General features: G+C 36.0%; 1 protein-coding gene across 1 annotated transcript in view; it reads left to right on the forward strand.

The window, feature by feature from the left end:
- The window catches only part of Acsl (Acyl-CoA synthetase long-chain), a 393,532-nt gene that overhangs the window by 105,634 nt on the left and 266,413 nt on the right, over positions 1-21,485 (forward strand). Inside the window, exon 5 of the mRNA XM_090403141.1 lies at positions 2,332-2,509. Within this exon, the coding sequence (XP_090259267.1) occupies positions 2,332-2,509 (178 nt within the window). The remainder of the gene's footprint in view (positions 1-2,331; positions 2,510-21,485) is intronic.

A 21,485-nucleotide genomic window follows, 5' to 3' on the forward strand; every position in this document is an offset into this window, starting at 1 on the left:
ATTTAATGAATTGACAAAAAAACATTACAGGCAGAGTTAATTACAATACTATCAACAAGATTTACTCAAAATAACCACCATTAGCATCGATCACAGCTTCAATTCTGCTTCGGAACCTCGAACAAGCTGATGCTACAGTCTCCCTGGGAAGGGCCGCAAAAACTGTTTTAATTTTATCCATTAACTGGGCTTTTGTATTACTGGAAGTGCGATTGGTGTCTTTTTCAACTGCGCCCCATACAAAATAATCCATGGGGTTAAGGTCTGGGGAGTTTGGAGGCCAAACATTTGGACTGGTGAAGTCGTAGAAATTTTCAGACAACCATTTTTGACTTTTCCCAGAGGTGTGGCAAGGGGCCGAATCCTGCTGCCATACATACGGCCTACCATTGGCTACCCTTGTTATCCAGGGCTTGACTACAGTTAGCAACTCCACGAACAAAGCCCGAATTCCAATGCCAGGGTTCTTCAACACCTGTTCCTGCAGATTTGTGAGGAATTCTGCTGTACGAACGCAATCAGATCGTCTGCTAGGGATCTTTCTTCTTGCTACATCCTCGTAGTCACCATTGCAAGTCTCTAGTTCATGCCTGATTGTTTTTACTGTATTCAGGGAGCATTGGGCAGCAGTCGTAATATCCTTATTTTGATGGCGGGCACGAATCATCATGATACAAGTTATTCTCTTCCATGATTCAGGTGGGTTCCAGCTATCCATCCTTTCTGACATCTTGTATATGAATGAAGAAGGGTCCAAACTTTTAAATGAAGAGAAATGTGTGTTAATACATGTAACTTACGGAAAAATATAATTAATTATAAATATGTCAAATTTATCCCGAACACCCTGTATATATATATATATATATGTTTATTTATTTACAGAGTAATTGACTCGGTTAAATGACATGTTGAAAATTATTAACTGACTTAAACACTGAGAAAAAAATAAGAGATTTAATAAGGTTTCACTACTAGTTTCATCAGAAATGCCGACTTTGTCAGGTGAATACAGTACCATGAAGAAAACAACATCTTAAAAATATATTGTACTTTAGATAAAACAGAGTTTAGAACAAGTAGTAGTTGTGTTTGAAATTGGGTCTGAGTGTGAGTTCTGGCATGAAGCACTGTGTGTGTGTGTGTGTGTGTGTGTGTGTGAATGATACCATGAGCCAAACAGCCTACATCTTACCGTATATAAGTTCTCTTTCTTCTAAACTAGCGAAAATCCTGAAGAAATTTAATGTTAAAACATATTTCTCCACATTTCCAAAACTCCGATCTTACCTCAGCCAACCTAAAGTAAAACACAACCTTCTTCAGTTCCCAGGAGTATACAAAAACATTTGCAGTTGCAGCAAACCCTATTATGGCCAGACAGAAAAGTCCATCTCTCTCTCTCTCTGCCTAGAAGAACACCAACATGACATTTCTTTTAACAGAGTCCGTGTTAGTGCTCTATCCAGTCACGTTTTATTCTCAGCCAATACCGATGTTGAAGGATGACAATATCAAATGGACTGGAACTCAACTTCAAACATCCATAAATGCTCCAATGAATTAGAAAGATGTATCTTGGAATCCAAAGAAATAGCTCTTGACCCTGTCAATCTAAACAGCAATCTCAGTTATAGCCCACCGAATTCACATAGCGCTGTAATCCAGTTTTGGTACACTCATGATATCATTCACCTGCACAGTGCTTCACGCCAGAACTAATGCTCAGACTCAATTTCAAACACAACTACTACTTGTTCTAAACTCTGTTTTGTCTAAAGTGCAATATATTTTTAAGATATTGTTCTCTCATGGTACTGTATACACCTGACGAAGTCAGTATTTCTGATGAAAAGAAACGAAGAAATTATGAAAGAATTAAACCAAGAACCAGTAATAGAAAAAATTAAAAAATATAAACATAATGGATGGAACACGTTCAAAGAATGCGAACAGAAAGATTACCAAAACAAGCCTTAAAGTACAAGCTATTAGGATAAAGAAAACCAGGACATCCTCTTTAACGATTCAATGATGACTTCTAAGGCCGGAACAGGCCATGCTAGGCCTAAATCCTTGATATGCATGATGATGATATGTATTATATTTATTCCATTAAACCTTATGAGTTCAAACAAGTGTGATAATTTTAAATAATAAATCTACAGTTTTTGCTAATTTCTTAGTAATAAACAGGTTATCCAAAAATATGAATAGATTTCATTGTATTGACAGTGTTAAGTGTGGAAGATATGAGTTTTTAATTTTTGTGAATTGAACTTATCTCCATAATTTTAATATGTAGTATTTTTCATCTATTGCATTTTGTAGTTAATATTGGGTGATTACAAGTGGTTAAGTTACAATGAAGCTGAGCAGAGAGTAGATCAAATTAGTTGTGGGCTGTTGGAATTAGGAATTCGGCCAAAACAGAATGTTCTACTTTTTGCTGAAACTAGGATTGAGTGGATGTTATTAGCTCAAGCTTGCTTTCGGATTAATGTACCAAGTAAGATTTATTCTTGAATTCTGATTGATTTTGATGTATTTTGTATGTATGAAGTATGAATGCATAACACAGTTAATATCATTCAAGTTGAGTTTAGAACAAACATTAAACAATTATTAAACTAATTTAATAATTGTTTACACTTCTGATAAAAACATAGTTCTTTCATCCTTGTATTAGAATGATGGCTGATCTTTACACGTCATTGTGCATAGTTCTTTATAGCACTGCAGTTCATATTATTGAACTGATTTTGACAAGTTAATTTGTCAGGTATTTTAAATTTCATTAAAAAAACAATTAAGCCAAAAAACAATTAAACAATTTAAGTCATATGTTAAAGTAACCCATTTACCTAGTTGACTGCATTTAAAGTAGCTACTTGGATTATATGTTGGCAGTCCATGCTTTCTAGGTTACTTGGCTCACTTATTTTAAATTGAATTTTCAATAAAACTTTTTGAAGGGTAAATTGAAGCATCTGACAGTGCAGAAATATTTTGCCAGTTTGTAAAAGATAAAAGTATTTTCTAATATTTCATTGCACATTTTTCCGATGTACTCCTTTAATCTAAAATAAACTTGTTGCACAATTAAAAAAAAACAATGCATTCTCTTCTGCTCACTAACAACAATGCCTTTGGTTGGAAAGATCTGAGTTTGAATCCTGTCAGAAAGACAATCTTTATAAAGGCTTTTCATCTGAAGATGAGCTAATTGGTCTCATGGAGGTGGTAGGATTTTCATCCCACGGCCAAGCAAATACAAGAAATTGTCAGTCATGAGTATGCTGTGTAGATAAGATTAACCTCTGCATTTTTGAAAATTATGGAGACAACTACTGTGTTTGAATAAAAACTTTAGTTTAATATAATCTACATTTAATATACTAAAATCTACATTCGACGTTTCGACCTTTATGTCAAGGTCATCTTCTGGAGCATACAACTATACACAGGAAACAAGCTATACTACAATCAAACTGGTTTGTTAAAGACACTGAACAATTGTTGGCCTGACCTCTGGTGAAAAAAAAAAAAAAAAAATAAATAAATAAATAAAATAAAATAAAGAATTATACATCAACACTAGAGTCCTATTATTAGTGTTGTCTACTATATACATATATAAACATCATTCCAGCCAGTTGGTATGGAATGGTTTCTAATACTAGCTAAGGATTGGCTAGAGTCCTGACTTGTGCTGGATCTTATGGCTGGAATGATGTTTATATATGTATATAGTAGACAACACTAATAATAGGACTCTAGCGTTGATGTATAATTCTTTATTTTATTTATTTATTCTTTTTTTTTTTCACCAGAGGTCAGGCCAACAATTGTTGTAGCGGTTGGTTGGTGTCTTTAACAAACCAGTTTGATTGTAGTATAGCTTGTTTCCTGTGTATAGTTGTATGCTGTAGAAGATGACCTTGACATAAAGGTTGAAATGTCGAATGTAGATTTTAGTTATATTAAACTAAAGTTTTTATTCAAACACGGTAGTTGTCTCCATAATTTTTCAAAAATGCATTCGGATCACCGTGCAAGCCTAAAAGAAAAGATTAACCTCTGTATCACAGTATTAATTTTCCTTGATGCCATTAATTGGCTATGATAGGCTATTGAACCTTAGCATTTAAGAGGAACGTGAACTTTATTTACACTGTAATGAACTAGATAATTTCAATTCTCTTCCTGTGTTAGGAGGAGGCTAGTAAAATTGTTTAATGATTATATGCTTTCTTCAGTCTCTATAGTGAAGAAGTTTTAGAAAGCATAGAATTAGTGGAAGTAAAAATAGTAAGAAATATAATCTTGTTAGGTAGATGATACTGTATTGATTGCTGAGAGGAAGAAATCCAAATTATAGAACAAGCGCTTGAATGCTGATTATTTAATTATAGAAGATAGAAAATGCAAGAGATTAGAATAAATTGCAAAATCAACTCTTAAAGAATAAGAATGCCATTTGAGTAGGAGGTGCTTCTTTTTTGCATTTGATCTTTATTCTGGTTTGGATTTGATTTTCTTATACTTCGTTTGGGCTATAGTGTATGCTGAGTGAGAAACTCAAGTTTTTGACTTGAGCCACTGAATATATACAAAATTTTTATCTCGCTACTTTTGAACATTTTTTTTTAGAGAATCAGGGCTTGGATAGAGGTCAGAAATTTGCAGTGGGTATTGAAAGTTCTGGCTCTGTAACTTTATTTTAGTTCTTTGATCAGAGTTGTTGTTTGGATTAGGAAAGTGCAAACAGTAATCATTCTGGAAAAGAGGTGTAAAAAAATCACTAAAGTATCTCAGTTTGCACTACAGTGTCATTGGATACAAAACTGAGATAATATAAGTTATTAAATAAAAGGTAAATATGGATAGATAAGGTTAAGGTCAGTTGTTAACAGGAGAAAATCATGTACAAGTGTATTTTTGAAGGAGAGCTGATTAAGAATGTTCAGTATGTTTGGAGAATGATGAAGTTTACCTGGTATCTTGGTTGGCAAGTGGACGTTTTGTTAGATCATGGCTGATAGCAAATAATTTGCTTTCCTACCTTCTGTGAAATGAGAAAGGAGAATAAGTTTGTTAACATTAGTTTCTAACCAAGATAATCTCAGTCTGGGTAATTAAGACTAATAAAACCGTCTTTCAGAGATAATCAGAGTTCAGCATGGTCATCTGAATTAGGAGAGTACTAAAGGTTGTAAAGCGAGACAAGGAAATCTGTGTATAAGTGGAGATTCCAGGTTTAATAACCTTTTGGAAAAGGATAGAACATATGCTATTTTCAGATCATATTTATTTCCAAAGGCATGTGTAATGTAGTTGAGATAGCTGATGTGAATTATAGTCCTAAAGGAACCCATTTCAGCTTCTTGAAGGAATAGTTGGATGCCTCTAAATGGTGATGTACATCATTGGAAATGGATGTAGAAGTGCTTATTATATAAAACTTGGTTTTGGACTTTTTCTTGGGATAGGGGAGGTATTTTTATTTATTTATTTATTTTTTTTTAGGTATGTTTATGATCAGCAACAACTATAACTGGTTATCTTTCATGGATGGCGTGCTTATAGAGGGAGTATGAAAGTGACATGGATTTGTGCACATAACTCTCACATGGTACATCCCATGTGAGAGTTATCTGGCATGGCAACGAGTGCCTCTCATTGCCATGCCAGACCATACCATAGATATGATTTGGCGGAAGCAGCAGCAGGATTATTGGCCGTCTGATCAGGAAACCTTCAAAAACATTACTATCATTTTTAGTCCCATGTATTATCTAGCTGCCAGCCTGCAGAAACCTCTTTAATGATGTATACTTAATCAGAAGAGGTGCTCCCTCAGCTTGCCTTGAGTATGCCCAGCAAGGCCATCATTTGCACTGCAAGAGAATAGAAATGAGGTACTGTAAAACTCGATGTAGCTTGGAAATACCGAAGACTTAACATCGATTTTTACAGAGGTCAAGTCCCATGAGAATGTTACAAAAATAACTTTGTTTGTCTCTATATGTTTTATTCTAAATATTTCTGTAAATAACCTTATGGGAATTAACTGTATTTACTCCTTTAACAAGAATATTTTAGAATGTCAAAAACAAAGGCAGTGCTTTGCCACCAGAACTTTGTATAATAGTTCTATATGAGGGGATAAGAAAGTTGTTTACGATTTTAGTGTATGAGAAAGTTGCCTTGAGCTCTGTGCATAAACATCTTCAAAGTCAGTGCCCGAGAGATCTGAAATATTCGGACAAGTTTCTGCTGCCCGACAAGATATGATCAAACGAATGCACAGAGGAGAAGAAAGAACGAGTCAGTCTTAAAAGAAGATCAAGGAGTCGTGCCGAATTCTTCAGGGGTTGCAACCTTTCGTGCAAGGTAGTGGAGAAAGTGTAATAAAAAGGGACTGAGCCGAACATCAAAAGGAGCTAGTCAGTGGCGGTTGCAGTCATCGGAGGTGGCAGTTAGAGCTATAGGAGTCAGCAGTCAGCAGAGAGTTATCGGAAGAGGCAGAAAAATATCGGGAGTAGGATCCTGAGGACTGGACACTACGGCGAGCCCACGCCAGAGGAGAAAATTGGGAATGATGAGGGAACAGCCGATGTAAATACCTGAAGCAGTTTCGCTCGGAAGTCCTTTTGCCTCGGGAGATCAATCTCTTGCCAGAGCTATTTGAGTACCGCAGGTTGCAGTCCAAAGCCCGCCAATTCCTGACGAGATACTGCTGATTCAACACCTGAGATGAAAGAAAAGCCATAGAAACTTTAATGCAAGAATTTGGATTGAATGTGCGATACAGAACCTCTGTAAGTTTGATCTTTTTTTTTTTTTTTTTTGTACATTTCCTTTTATAATCCAGAAGATATGTTATTATTATTATTACGGGCAACTCCAAGGAGTCCTTAGACTCATCGTCATTCGACATTCACACATTATCTATCATACTTGGCCTTGAACTTCATTCACTGTCATAGCACCCACAACAGACTCTGGCAGCTTATTCCACTCATTCACCACTCTAAAAGTAAAAAACCAAGCTCTAACACCCTTACTAACCACACTCTTGCCCAGCTTCCATGGATGTTCCCTAGTTCTCCCGCCACCAGTCCTGTTCTCAAAAATATCCTCTGAATTAATCCTATAGAAACCCTTCAGCAATTTGAATGTCTCAATCATATCTCCCCTTTTCTGCCTATCAACCAATTTCTGCAACCCACAAATCTTCAACCTGTTTTCATAAGGTTCATTCCATAGACTTGCTATCATCTTAGTGACTCGCCTCTGGATCCTCTCAACCTCCTCCCCATCAAGAAGAAACCTAGGTGACTAGATCTGGGCAAAGTAGTCGAGATGGGGTCTTATCAAGGATCGATACAGAGGAACAATAACTTATCTGTGCTCGTCAAAGTATTCTTCAGCATCCAAGTGATTTGATGAGCTGATTTAGCCACTTTTGCAATGTGCTCCCTAAACTTCAACTCCCTATCCACCAACACTCCAAAGTCCCTGGCCTCATCAATCTCCTGGAGTACAGTTACACCAATGTGATATACTGCTGCTAATCTTTTCACCTCAAAATGCATAACCTTACATTTTGCCACATTAAATTGACTTCCAATCTCCTTAGCCCAGACCTCCAATCTATCCAAATCATCCTGCAAAATTTTGACATCATGTGCATTCACTATTGTCCTACCCAACTTTGCATCATCAGGGAACAAATGAACCGTTCCTCTCATTTCCTTCCCTATATATCGTTAATGAACAAATTAAACAGCAGTGGTCCAAGAACAGAACCCTGCGGCACACCACTAGTCATAGGCCGTCTTTTGGACTCTACACTTGAATAAACTACTCTCTGGTATCTCTCCATCAACCACCCACCTATCCATCTCACCAATCCTATATCCATTCCCATATGTTGCAGTTTATGGATTAGAATTCCAAGTGGTATCCTGTCAAAGGCCTTAGCCAGGTCACGCAGTATCACTGTAAACCCTTTACCCTTATCCAGTTCAGCCATCACTGTGATATGAATCCTGACCAAGTTACCGAAGCATGATCTACCCTTCACTAAACCATGCTGTCCCCCATACAGTATCTCATTTTCATCAATCCATTCCTGTATTTTTCCCTTGACTACTTTCTCCAAGACCTTGACAATGACTCCTGATATGTTGATCAGTCGGTAATTTGCAACAGTAGTCTTGGATCCTCCTTAATGTTATAGATGGACTGATAAGAATTAGTTTAATAGTAATAAGAAGTGTCCATAAGAGAGTCATTTGGAATGGTAATGATTGACATAAGATTTGTGAAATAACTTGGCATGGTTAGCTAACCTCTTAATGAGTAAATCAGAGTTTTCAATAATTTGATTTAATAAGCAGAGAAGTAATTGTATTGTTTAGTTAATTAGTATTGAAAAGGGAAAGTTAGTTTCTTTATGCTGAAAGTCTAACGGATTGGTAGAGATAGTAAACTCCTTATCGTTTAATTAATATACTTTGATATTAATGTAAATAAATGTGTTTTATTTATATGTCAATAGAGTGCTACCTGATCATTTATTTTAAATGCACTGTTCCTAAATAAACTCTGACTTGTGAGCGGGAAACAACTGAGGCATATCAAGTGTAGTTTAGGTACTTGAGAAACCACAACTGTTTATGTAAACTTTATCGAAAGAATTTATGCTAGTGAGAGAGAGAGAGATCTACCGGACACATTAATGAGTCATCATCATCAAATTCCTGCCATGTACCCTCAAGGGGTGTACAGGATATGACAGTACTACATGAAAAAATTACATCATTACTAACTTCCTATCTACAATTTTCCTCCAAATCAGTCTGTTACTTGTCAAGACTCCAACATTATCAGATCTTATATTTCTATCGTCTAAGGCACTTTATACTGTATCAATCCACCTATATCTTGGTCTTCCTCTGGGTCGTTTTCCTGCCAACCTGGCAGAGAACACTTGTTTTGCTAATCTTTCCTCTCCCATTCTATTTAAGTGACCATACCACCTGAGATTAGCTCTGCTAACACATTCCTGGATGCTGACAATGTCAAGTTCTTTCCTAATATCCTCATTTTTAATATGATATTGCCATTGATGCCATCTGTTCACGCCTCTAATCTTTCTCAGGACTCTCATATCTGCGGTCTATAGTCTTTGGTCAAGTGTTTTACTTCTGACCCAGCTCTCAGATCCATAAGTTAAAATTGGTTTGAACACAGTCATGTATACAGCTAATTTAGTGTTCCGACTAATTTCTTTCTTATTCCATATTAATTTATTCAATTGACTTCCTGCGATACCAGCTTTGCTGATTCTGTTGTCTATTTCTATATTTAGTTTACCATCTTCAGTAAAAATTGTGCCTAAGTAGCTGAAATGTTTTACTTGTTCCACAGGTTCTCCATTCACAACACAGTTGACATTTTCAATGATTCTCCCTATTTTCATTGTCTTTGTCTTTTTATTGCTGACCTTCATACCATATCTATTACAACAGCTATTCAATTTAGTCAGAGAATCTTGCAGACTTGTAGCGGATTTATTTAGAAGTATAACATCATCCGAATAAAGCAAAGAGCTGACAACAACATCTCCAATTTTGATATCATGTTTAATACCACTTTCCTTCATAATGTGATCCATATAGATAATGAATAACAGAGGGGATAATGTACATTCTTGTCTCACACCAGATTTAACATTAAACCATCTTCCTGTACTTCCTTCAATTCTAACTGCTGACTTACAACTCAAATAAAGACTAAGTATTGCTTGATATAATGTCCCATTGACACCATATAACTGCAGCATATTGAATAGCTTCTCTCTTGGCACACTGTCATATGACTTTTCCAAATCAACAAAACTTAAATACAGATCTTTGTTATATTCCCATGCTTTCTCGACTATTTGTCGTAAAGTGAAGATCTGATCCTGACAGCCTCTATTTGGCCTGAATCCAGCTTGTTCTTCACCAAGCTTTTCTTCCACAATTCTTCTCAACCGTTTCTCAAGTATACTTGCATAGATCTTGCCAGGAACACTCAGTAGGGAAATACCTCTGTAATTCTCACATTCAGTTTTATTTCCCTTTTTATATATGGGTACTATGAGAGCTCTACTCCAATCATCGGGAATTCGTCCCTCTGTCCAGGCTTTCTGAACTATGCAGTGCAGCCACTGTAAGACTCTTATACCACCATACTTCAGCATTTCTGGTCGAATATCATCTACTCCTGCTGCCTTTCCACATTTCAAGCCTTTGATGGCTTTTTCTACTTCAAGTATGGATATGTATTCCTGACTGCATGCCTGGTCAGTGTTTTTTATCACTGTGCTGTCATCACTGCTTGTTTCATTTAGCAGTTTTTCAAAGTAATTACTCCATACTTCAAGGATATCTTTTTCTCCCGTTTTCATGTCACCTTTATCATCTCTAATTCCTTTTACAGCACTCTTTCCTCCATTCCTAAGCTTCTTCAACAACCTCCAGAATATTTTGCCACCTTCTTGATATTTATTTTCTATATTCTTGCCAAAGTCCTCCCATGACTTTTGGTATGCTTTCTTCTTTTCCTTCACTGCCTCTTTAACTTCCTGTGTCCACCAGGGAGTTCTGATTTTTTTATCCTTGCACACAACCTCACCACATGCCTCTCTGGCAGAATCAATCAATGTTTTCTTCAGAGTTTGCCACTGAATCTCCAAGGTTTGATTCCTGTTCTCAAACTCTTTAATTTTTTCTTAAATAATCTTTGTGTATTTTAGTCTACAGTTCACATCTGCGAACTGCTCAACTTTTATTCGCTTTAAAACTTTCTTACATGTTATTCTTTTCAATATGAAATTCAATTTTATCCTGCTCAAGACTAAATAGTGATCGCTTCCAATTTCAAATCCTCTGTACACTCTGGTGTCCTGCACCACTTAGAAAACATCACTATCAACAATAACATAGTCAATGAGACTTTTCTTATTCCTAGCCTCTTCTCTCAATGTGAATTTGTGCACATTTTTATGTTGGAACATGGTGTTGGTCATAACAAGTCCATGTCCTGAGCAGAAATCCAGCAGATATTTGCCTTTATTATTAGCTTTGTTCTTTTCTCCAAATTTTCCCGAAATATTTTTGTATGTCTCACAATCATTTCCTACTCTGCTATTTAGATCCCCAACAACGACCAACTTTTCCTTTTTCATTGTGTCAGTTGCTTTTTCTAAAGCCTCAAATAATTCCTCCACTTCTACCTTAGTAGAACCTTCTGTGGGACCATAGCCACAAATAAGTCTCATTGTCCAGTTCCCCATTCTCATATTTGCCCACATTACTCTACTTGAGACTGACTGCCATTCAAGAAGATTAGCCTCGTATTTTGTGTTGAATACTATGGCTACTCCTTCTTTTCCTTGATTGTCACTGCCTGAATATAACATTTTGTATTTATTGCTCAGAAAGATCTCACTAGTTTTGGTCTTTTTTGTTTCAGTCACCCCTATTATGTCGATCTGGTACTTATCTAATTCCTCAGCTAGCTCCATTTCTTTGCTATTCAGGCTTCATATGTTGATAGTACTGATCTTTAACTCTGGTGATGTTGAGTTGGGGTTTGTTTTCAGATTTGTAGCTGACTTTTCGCTGTTCGCCCTGGTTCCCTGGCGAAAACAACGGGGGCCTTGTTTAATCGGGTGACGCCCCAGCCGGCATGAAATTTTGTCATGTTGTACCATCATTTTTTATTTTGGTTTAACCAATAAGAATACAATTTGGTCGGCTAAATCCCAAATTGCCAGCCTATCCTCGTTCGTTCAGTATCAAAGTAGATACCCAACAGGGTGCACTACGAGAAGGTGAGGATTGGACATTAGGTCAGAAGCCCTGGTCGGTTCTCCGCATTCCTTTAAAGGCTATGTGGAGGTCTCCTCTCAGTTATATAGCTTTGACCCTTGAGCACCCCACATTAATGAGTCTTATGCCGATATAGAAATACTGGTGGCACAGTCTTAACAAATAAATTTTCCAGTGTTCATAGGCATACGACTAGTAAATGTGAAAGGTTGATAAATATACGCAATAGAATAAGTAAGAAAGGTTACGAAAGCAAAAAGCGCACTGCTAATAAAGAATAACGAACGAATGTATTACAAGAGTGTGATAACCAAGCAAGCTTATAAATAGCTGCAGTTTACAGTACAATAAATGAGAACCCTACCCTGGAGATGAAACATGGCAATGTGGGCAAACATTGAAACTTGCCAGCTTGGTTGGCCTAGTAATTATTGTATCCACTCTGCTGTGAATTCGTATCCTGCTGTGTGCCATAGATGTATCTGATCGTTTTTAGATGGTAGATGAATTTCTCATCTGGGATGAGACCACCACCCAGCTTTATTGGAGGCATGAAGTCTTGAAAAAGGTTCCATGTTTGGTTCTTTAGAGCAGGATTTCTGCACTAGGTAAATGAATAAAACAAATACAAAAAAAACATGAAAATTAATTTAAAAAAAAATCTTGAGTCCATCCTTGGTGTTACTGCCTTTTATGAATTGCAGTCAGAGGAAAAAAAATTATCTCACAGGCAGCATTGATATTCTATAGGTTCTTGTACTTCTCATGTGTGGCTTAAATATATTAAGCAAAATGTAGCCACTTCATCTCTGGTAAGCAGGCATTGGTGTTTCTCTGGACTGAGTCATCTACCAAAACTCCCTGGTGGACACAGGAAGTTAAAGAGGCAGTGAAGGAAAAGAAGAAAGCATATCAAAAGTTCCTGTCAAATAAGTCAGCTTGTGCTCTTAGAGTATATAGAGACAAATGCAAGAATGCTAAAACACTGTGTAAAACTAGCTAAACAAAAGTCATGGGAGGACTTTGGCAAGAATATAGAAAATAAATATCAAGAAGTTGGCAAAATATTCTGGAGGTTGTTGAAGAAGCTTAAGAATGGAGGAAAGAGTGCTGTAAAAGGAATTAGAGATGATAAAGGTGACATGAAAACGGGAATAGCAGATATCCTTGAAGTATGGAGTAATTACTTTGAAAAACTGCTAAATAAAACAAGCAGTGATGACAGCACAGTGGTAAAAAAATGCTGACCAGCATGCAGTCAGGAATACATATCCATACTTGAAGTAGAAAAAGTCAAAGGCTTGAAATGTAGAAAGGCAGCAGGAGTAGATGATATTCTACCAGAAATGCTGAAATATGGTGGTATAAAAGTCTTACACTGCATAGTTCAGAAAGCCTGGACAGAGGGACGAATTCCCGATGATTGGAATAGAGCTCTCATAGCACCCATATATTAAAAGGGAAATAAAACTGAATGTGAGAATTACAGAGGTATTTCCCTACTGAGTGTTCATGGCAAGATCTATGCAAGTATACTTGAGAAACGGTTGAGAAAATTGTGGAAGAAAAGCTTGGTGAAGAACAAGCTGGATTCAGGCCAAATAGAGGCTGTCAGGGTCAGATTTTCACCTTACGACAGATAGTTGAGAAATCATGGGAATATGACAAAGATCTGTATTTAAGTTTTGTTGATTTGGAAAAGGCATATGACAAGGTGCCAAGAGAGAAGCTATTCAATATGCTGCAGTTATATGGTGTCATTGGGGCATTATATCAAGCAATACTTAGTCTCTATTTGAGTTGTAAGTCAGCAGTTAGAATTGAAGGAAGTACAGGAAGATGGTTTAATGTTAAATCTGGTGTGAGACAAGGATGTACATTATCCCCTCTGTTATTCATTATCTATATGGATCACATTATGAAGGAAAGTGGTATTAAACATGATATCAAAATTGGAGATGTTAATGTCAGCGCTTTGCTTTATGCAGATGATGTTATACTTCTAAATAAATCCGCTACAAGTCTGCAAGATTCTCTGACTAAATTGAATAGCTGTTGTAATAGATATGGTATGAAGGTCAGCAATAAAAAGACAAAGACAATGAAAATAGGCAGAATCATTGAAAATGTCAACTGTGTTGTGAATGGAGAACCTGTGGAACAAGTAAAACATTTCAGCTATTTAGGCATGATTTTTACTGAAGATAGTAAATTAAATATAGAAATAGACAACAGAATCAGCAAAGCTGGTATGATAGGAAGTCAATTGAATAAATTCATATGGAATAAGATGGAAATTAGTCGGAACACTAAATTAGCTGTATACAAGACAGTGTTCAAACCAGTTTTAACTTATGGATCTGAGAGCTGGGTCAGAAGTAAAACACTTGACCAAAGACCACAGATATGAGAATCATGAGAAAGATTATAGGCGTGAACAGACGGCATCACTGGCAATATCATATTAAATACGAGAATATTAGGAAAGAACTTGACATTGTCAGCATCCAGGAATGCGTTAGCAGAGCTAATCTCAGGTGGTATGGTCATTTAAACAGAATGAGCGAGGAAAGATTAGCAGAACAAGTGTTCTCTGCCAGGTTGGCAGCAAAATAACCCAGAGGAAGACCAAGATATAGGTGGATTGATATGGTACAAAGTGCTTTAGACGATAGAAATATAAGATCTGATAATGTTGGAGTCTTGACAAGTAACAGACTTATTTGGAGGAAAATTGTAGATAGGAAGTTAGTAATGATGTAATTTTTTCATGTAGTACTATCATATCCTGTACACTCCTTGAGGGTACATGGCAGGAATTTGATGATGATGATGAGTTATCTCTCACCTACTTGCTTGCACTAATGATCAATTAAACTCTAGAATTGATTGAAAATGCATAGATAAAGTTCCTTTAGTTGGTAACTAGAATCAGACTACATTCTTATAAAAATAAGAGCAAATCTAAATCTTTCTTCTGCAGACTCAGCTGAATTTTATGCAAGGAAATAAAGCTAATTGCAGCAGTATCTGAATGCAACAGAATCCTTGTGTGTAGAATGGGGTTGTTCATTTATAACTATGTTCTTGAATTAATTGAATTATCCTAACAGGTATAGTCCTAGACCAGTTGCCAGCAACTGGTGTCTTCAGTAAATTATGAAATCAGTAGCTGATCTGGAAAGATTTTTAGTATGTTAGAACGATAACATTTTTATGCAGTTTTTAATGATAACTGTTGTTTTATCAGTAGTTAACATTAAAATATTAGTATTCTGATGCATCTCTAATAGGATGTACAGGTTACTAGCACAGTACTACATGATTAAGTTTACATTATTACTAATCTCTTATGAGAAATTTTTCTCCAGATTAGTCAATTACTTGTCAGGATTCCAATATTGTCATGTCTAACCCTTTGGTCTTCTAAGGCATGTCTGACTGAATCAATCCAACTAGGTCATGGCCTTCTTTAGGGTCTTTTTTTCCTGCTATCTTGTGACCAATATTGTATTAGATTAGCCATAATTGAAAGTTAAGAATGTCAATGTCCTTCCATATATCTTCATTTTTAATGATTCTGCCATAGATGCCATCAGTTTATGCCTCTAATCTTTCTCAAGTTTCTCATATCTATGATCTCAGTCTTTGATGAAATGTTTAATTTTTAATCCAACTCTCAGATCCAACTGGTTTGAACACTCTCTTGTATAATGCTAGTTTGGTGTTTTGCCTAATTTATGTCTTGTTCCATATAAATTTATTCAGATGGTTTCCCACCATCTGAATAAATTATTCTGTTGTCTATTTACAAATTTAATTTGCTTCATTTTAATAAAAACTGTGCCTAAATAGCTGAAATTTCATTTGTTCTGTAGGTTCTTCATTGATAATTCACTTGAAGTTTTTTATGTTAGTGCCTATTTTCATAATTTTGGTCTTTTTATTTACTGATTTTCATGCCAAATACGTTTGGCATGAAAATCAGTACATAAAAAGCTGTTATTCAATTCAGAGAATCCTGGAGACTTTCAGTAGATATGTTGAAGTATAAAAATCATGTGCATAAAGCAAAGAACTAAGTTTGCCATCTCATATTCTGATATTAGGTTTAATACTTATTTATTTTCATCAGAGTTGATGTATTATAAGATTGGAGATATTGTGCATCCTTGTCTTACACTTGATTTTACATCAAGCCATCTTCTTGAGTTTCCATTGAATTATAACTGCTGACTTATTAAAAATAGACTATGTATTGCTCTTAATAATGTTCCATTTACCTCTTATAATTGTAGCATTTCTGTGGGCACTTTGTTGTATGCCTTTTCCAGATCTACAAAACTTAAGTACAGATCTTTGTTATATTCCTGTGATATTTCAACTGTTTGTAAAGCGAAAATCTGATCTTGACCACCTGTATTTAGTCTGAATCCAGCTTGTTCTTCTCCAAGTCCCTCATGATAGATTTCTAGATTTCCAAGGAAAGAAACAGGATATGACAGTACTTCATGAAAAAATTACATCATTACTAACTTCCTATCTACAATTTTCCTCCAAATCAGTCTGTTACTTGTCAAGACTCCAACATTATCAGATCTTATATTTCTATCGTCTAAGGCACTTTGTACTGTATCAATCCACCTATATCTTGGTCTTCCTCTGGGTCGTTTTCCTGCCAACCTGGCAGAGAACACTTGTTTTGCTAATCTTTCCTCTCCCATTCTATTTAAGTGACCATACCATCTGAGATTAGCTCTGCTAACGCATTCCTGGATGCTGACAATGTCAAGTTCTTTCCTAATATCCTCATTTTTAATATGATATTGCCATTGATGCCATCTGTTCACGCCTCTAATCTTTCTCAGGACTCTCATATCTGCGGTCTCTAGTCTTTGGTCAAGTGTTTTACTTCTGACCCAGCTCTCAGATCCATAAGTTAAAACTGGTTTGAACACTGTCTTGTATACAGCTAATTTAGTGTTCTGACTAATTTCTTTTTTATTCCATATGAATTTATTCAATTGACTTCCCACCATATTTTTACATTAAACTCATTCAATTAAACAATAACTGTTATTGTTTAATTAGCCTTTGTACTTGTACTGATGATGCTTGTGATACTCAGGAGAAAATTCTACAAATAAAGAATAATTTACTTGAGTTAATTCCGTTATTATAATAGTAAGTAATACATTTCTTATTTAAATCTAGCTGTTATTATTCTTGGTGTGCTTAAAGATCAAAGCTGTATAACTGAGACCTCCACATAGCCTTTAAAGGAATGCGGAGAACTGACCAAGGCTTCTGACCTAATGTCCATTCCTCATCTTCTCGTGGTGCACCCTGTTGGGTATCTACCTGGATACTGAACGAATGAGGATGGGCTGGCAATTTGGGATTTAGCCGACCAAATTGTAATTCTTATTGGCTTAAACCAAATTACAAAATTTCATGCCGGCTGGACCATCGCCCTATTAAACAAGGCTCCCGTTGTTTTCACCAGGGAACCAGGGTGAACAGCGAAAAGTCAGCTATTGGAATAAATCTGAAAACAAACCCCAACTCAACATCACCAGAGTTAAAGATCGGTACTATCGACATAAGAAGCCTGAATGGCAAAGAAATAGAGCTAGCGGAGGAATTAGATAAGTACCAGATCGACATAATAGGGGTGACTGAAACAAAAAAGACAAACTGGTGAGCTCTTTCTGAGCAATAAATATAAAATGTTATATTCAGGCAGTGACAATCAAGGAAAAGAAAGAGTAGCCATAGTATTCAAAACTAAATACGAAGTTAATCTTCTTGAATGGCAGGCAATTTCAAGTAGAGTGATGTGCGCAAATATCAGAATGGGGAACTGGACAATGAGCCTTATTTGTGCCTGTGGTCCCACAGAAGGTTCTACTAAGGTAGTAGTGGAGGAATTTTTTGTGGATTTAGAGAAAGCATCTGACACAATGAAAAAGGAAAAGTTGCTCCTTGTTGGGGATCTAAATAGCAGAGTAGGAAATGATTGTGAGACATACAAAAATATTTCTGGAAAATTTGGAGAAAAGAGCAAAGCTAATAATAATGGCAAATATTTGTTGGATTTCTGCTCAGGACATGGACTGGTTATTACTAACATCATGTTCCAACATAAAAATGTGCACAAATTCACATGGAGAGAAGAAGCAAGGAATAAGAAAAGTCTCATTGACTATATTATTGTTGATGGTGATCTTTTCTCCCTGGTGCAGAACACCAGAATATACAGAGGATTTGAAATTGGAAATGATCACTATTTAGTATTGAGCAGGATAAAATTGAATTTCATATTGAAAAGAATAACATGTAAGAAAGTTTTAAAGCAAATTAAAGTTGAGCAGCTCTCAGATGTTAACTGTAGTCTAAAATACACAAAGATTATTGAAGAAAAAATGAAAGAGTTTGAGAACAGGAACCAAACTTTAGAGATTCAGTTCAATCAAGGATAGAAAAATCAGAACTCCATGGTGGACACAGGAAGTTAAATAGGCAGTGAAGGAAAAGAAGAAAGCATATCAAAGGTTCCTGGCAAATAAGTCAGCTTGTGCTCTTAGAGAATAGAGAGACAAATGTAAGAAAGCTAAACAGTGTGTAAAACTAGCTAAACAAAAGTCATGGGAGGACTTTGGCAAGAACATAGAAAATAAATATCAAGAAGGTGACAAAATATTTTGATGGTTGTTGAAGAGGCTTAGAAATGGAGGAAAGAGTACTGCAAAAGGAGTTAGAGACGATAAAGGTGACATGAAAATAGGAGAAAAAGATATCCTTGAAGTATGGAGTAATTACTTCGAGAAATTGCTAAATGAAACAAGCAGTGATTGCACAGTCGTAAAAAAACACTCAATAGGCATATAGTCAGGAATACATATCCATACTTGAAGTAGAAAAAGCCATCAAAGGCTTAAAATGTGAAAAGGCAGCAGGAATAGATGATATTCGACCAGAAATGCTTAAGTATGGTGGTATAAAGGTCTTACAGTGGCTGCACTCCTAGTTCAGAAAGCCTGGACACAGGAACGAATTCCCAATGATTGGAATAAAGCTTTAATAGTACCCATATATAAAAAAGGAAATAAAACTAAATGTGAGAATTACAGAGGTATTTCTCTACTGAGTGTTCCTGGCAAGATCTATGCAAGTATAATTGAAAAAGGTTGAGAAGAATTGTGGAAGAAAAGCTTGGTGAAGAACAAACTGGATTCAGGCAAAATAGAGGCTGTCAGGATCAGATATTCACTTTACAACAAATAGTGGAGAAATCATGGGAATATAACAATGATCTCTATTTGAGTTTGTAGAGCTGGAAAAGGCATATGATAAGGTGCCAAGAGAGAAGCTATTCAATACGCTACAGTTATATGGTACAAAGACAATGAAAATAGTCTTTATTTGTGTTGTAAGTCAGCAGTTAGAATTGATGATAGTACAGGAAGATGGTTTAATGTTAAATCTGGTGTGAGACAAGAATGTACATTATCCCCTCTCTTATTCATTATCTGTATGGATCACATTATGAAGAAAAGTGGTATTAAATCTGATATCAATATTGGAGGTGTTAATCTCAGCTCTTTTGCTTTCTACGAATGATGTTATGCTTCTAAATAAATCCGCTACAAGTCATGAAGGTCAGCATTAAAAAGGCAAAGACAATGAAAATAGGTAGAATCGTTGAAAATGTCAACTGTGTTGTGAACAAGGAACCTGTGGAACAGTAAAACATTACACCTACTTAGGAATGATTTTTAGTGAAGATGGTAAATTAAATAATGAAATAGACAACAGAATCAATAAAGCTGGTATGGTAGGAAGTCAATTGAGTAAATTCATATGGAATAAGAGAGAAATTAGTCGGAACACTAAATTAGCTGTATACAGACAGTGTTCAAACCAGTTTTATCTTATGGATCTAAGAGCTTGGTCAGAAGTAAAACATTTGACCAGAGACTAAAGACCACAGATATGAGAGTCCTGAGAAAGATTAGAGGTGTGAACAGATGGCATCAATGGCAATATCATATTAAAAACAGGGATATTAGGAAAGAACTTGACATTGTCAGCATCCAGGAATGCATTAGCAAAGCTAATCTCAGGTGGTATGGTCATTTAAACAGAATGAGCGAGGAAAGATTGGCAAAACAAGTGTTCTATGTTAGGTTGGCAGGAAAACGACCCAGAGGAACACCAACATATATAGGTGGATTGATACGATGTAAAGTGCCTTAGACGACAGAAATATAAAATATGATAATATTGGAGTCTTGACAAGTAACAGACTGATCTGGAGGAAAATTGTAGATAGGAAGTTAGTAATGATGTAAATTTTTCATGTAGTACTCTCATATCCTGTACATCCCTTGAGGGTACATTGCAGGAATTTGTAATGATGATGATGTTATTATTCTTTCAGAGATCCAGTTATATGATTCAATTTTGGCTTTCCATTTGTTGCTGATCATGATGGCTATACCTGCAGCTGCTTGTTTTTTGGTACTCCACTGTATATTAAACATTAGTCCTGAAGTTCTGTAGAGCCTTTTGATTTTTTTTTCTTTCTGAAATTACTGCTATTTCTACTTTCATTTCTGTTAGAGCTTTTTGTATTTCTTCAATCTTGTGATTGATGCCTCTTATGTTTACTGGTTCCGATCTGTATCCAGTTCATAGTCCTTTTTTCCACTTCTGTTTTATTATTCGTTAAGTCTGGGCTGACTACCAACCCTCCGCAGCCTAGTCGAGTGATGGGGCTGCCATGTTGGGGCCTCCAGACATGCCAGCTTCTGTGGGGATACGTGAAGGACATTGTTTACCATTATCATTGCAGACCCATGTGACCTCCCTCGTTGAACAGAAGACTGTTAGCATTCTGCAGTATTGATTCTATAGGTAATAAAACTTTCTGAGTTACACTTCATATTCTGTAAGCAGCTTTATTTTGTGTCCAGTTTTAAAATTATAGGCCACAGAAACCATGCCAATAATTTAGAATCACCATGTATAATTCGGGCAGTTGAGGTGGACATTAATGGTTTTCAAATTATACATATTTGGTCGTTTTATAATAGAAATACAATTTTATTAATACAGACCAGTTTACAATAAAACTTATATAAAAACCTACCAGTTTCGCCAGCAAACTGTCTGGTTTTTTCAAGGCGTTTACGGAGATATGAAAACTAATAAATGCAAATTGAAAGGAACATAAAAAACTTTCTAAACCAACTAGTAGTTATGGTTACACGTTTTGCGTGACAGAGAGGACTTATTGTTCTTATTCATTATCACGCATGCATTGTAGACGTGTAATGTGATTACTGTAGTTTAGATTGATTGAGGATCAAATTTTTCCACGAACTGTTTAGAATTACACCCTGATTTCTGTTGAGGTTTCCGCCGGTTATTGACACTATTGTGGCTTCCTTAAATAAACGATGCCTGTAGTCGTCATCGAGATATGGCATGGAGCTGTTTTGCCAATCTATCGTGTGGTTAGACGTACAGAAATGATGTGCTAAGCCAGAAGAGATGCTTCTGTTGTGGTTTACATCACCAACATGTTCT

Source organism: Typopeltis vanoorti, chromosome 13, assembly GCF_054136105.1.
Source record: "Typopeltis vanoorti isolate ZY-2024b chromosome 13, IOZ_Tvanoo_1.0, whole genome shotgun sequence".
Lineage (NCBI taxonomy): Eukaryota > Metazoa > Arthropoda > Arachnida > Uropygi > Thelyphonidae > Typopeltis > Typopeltis vanoorti.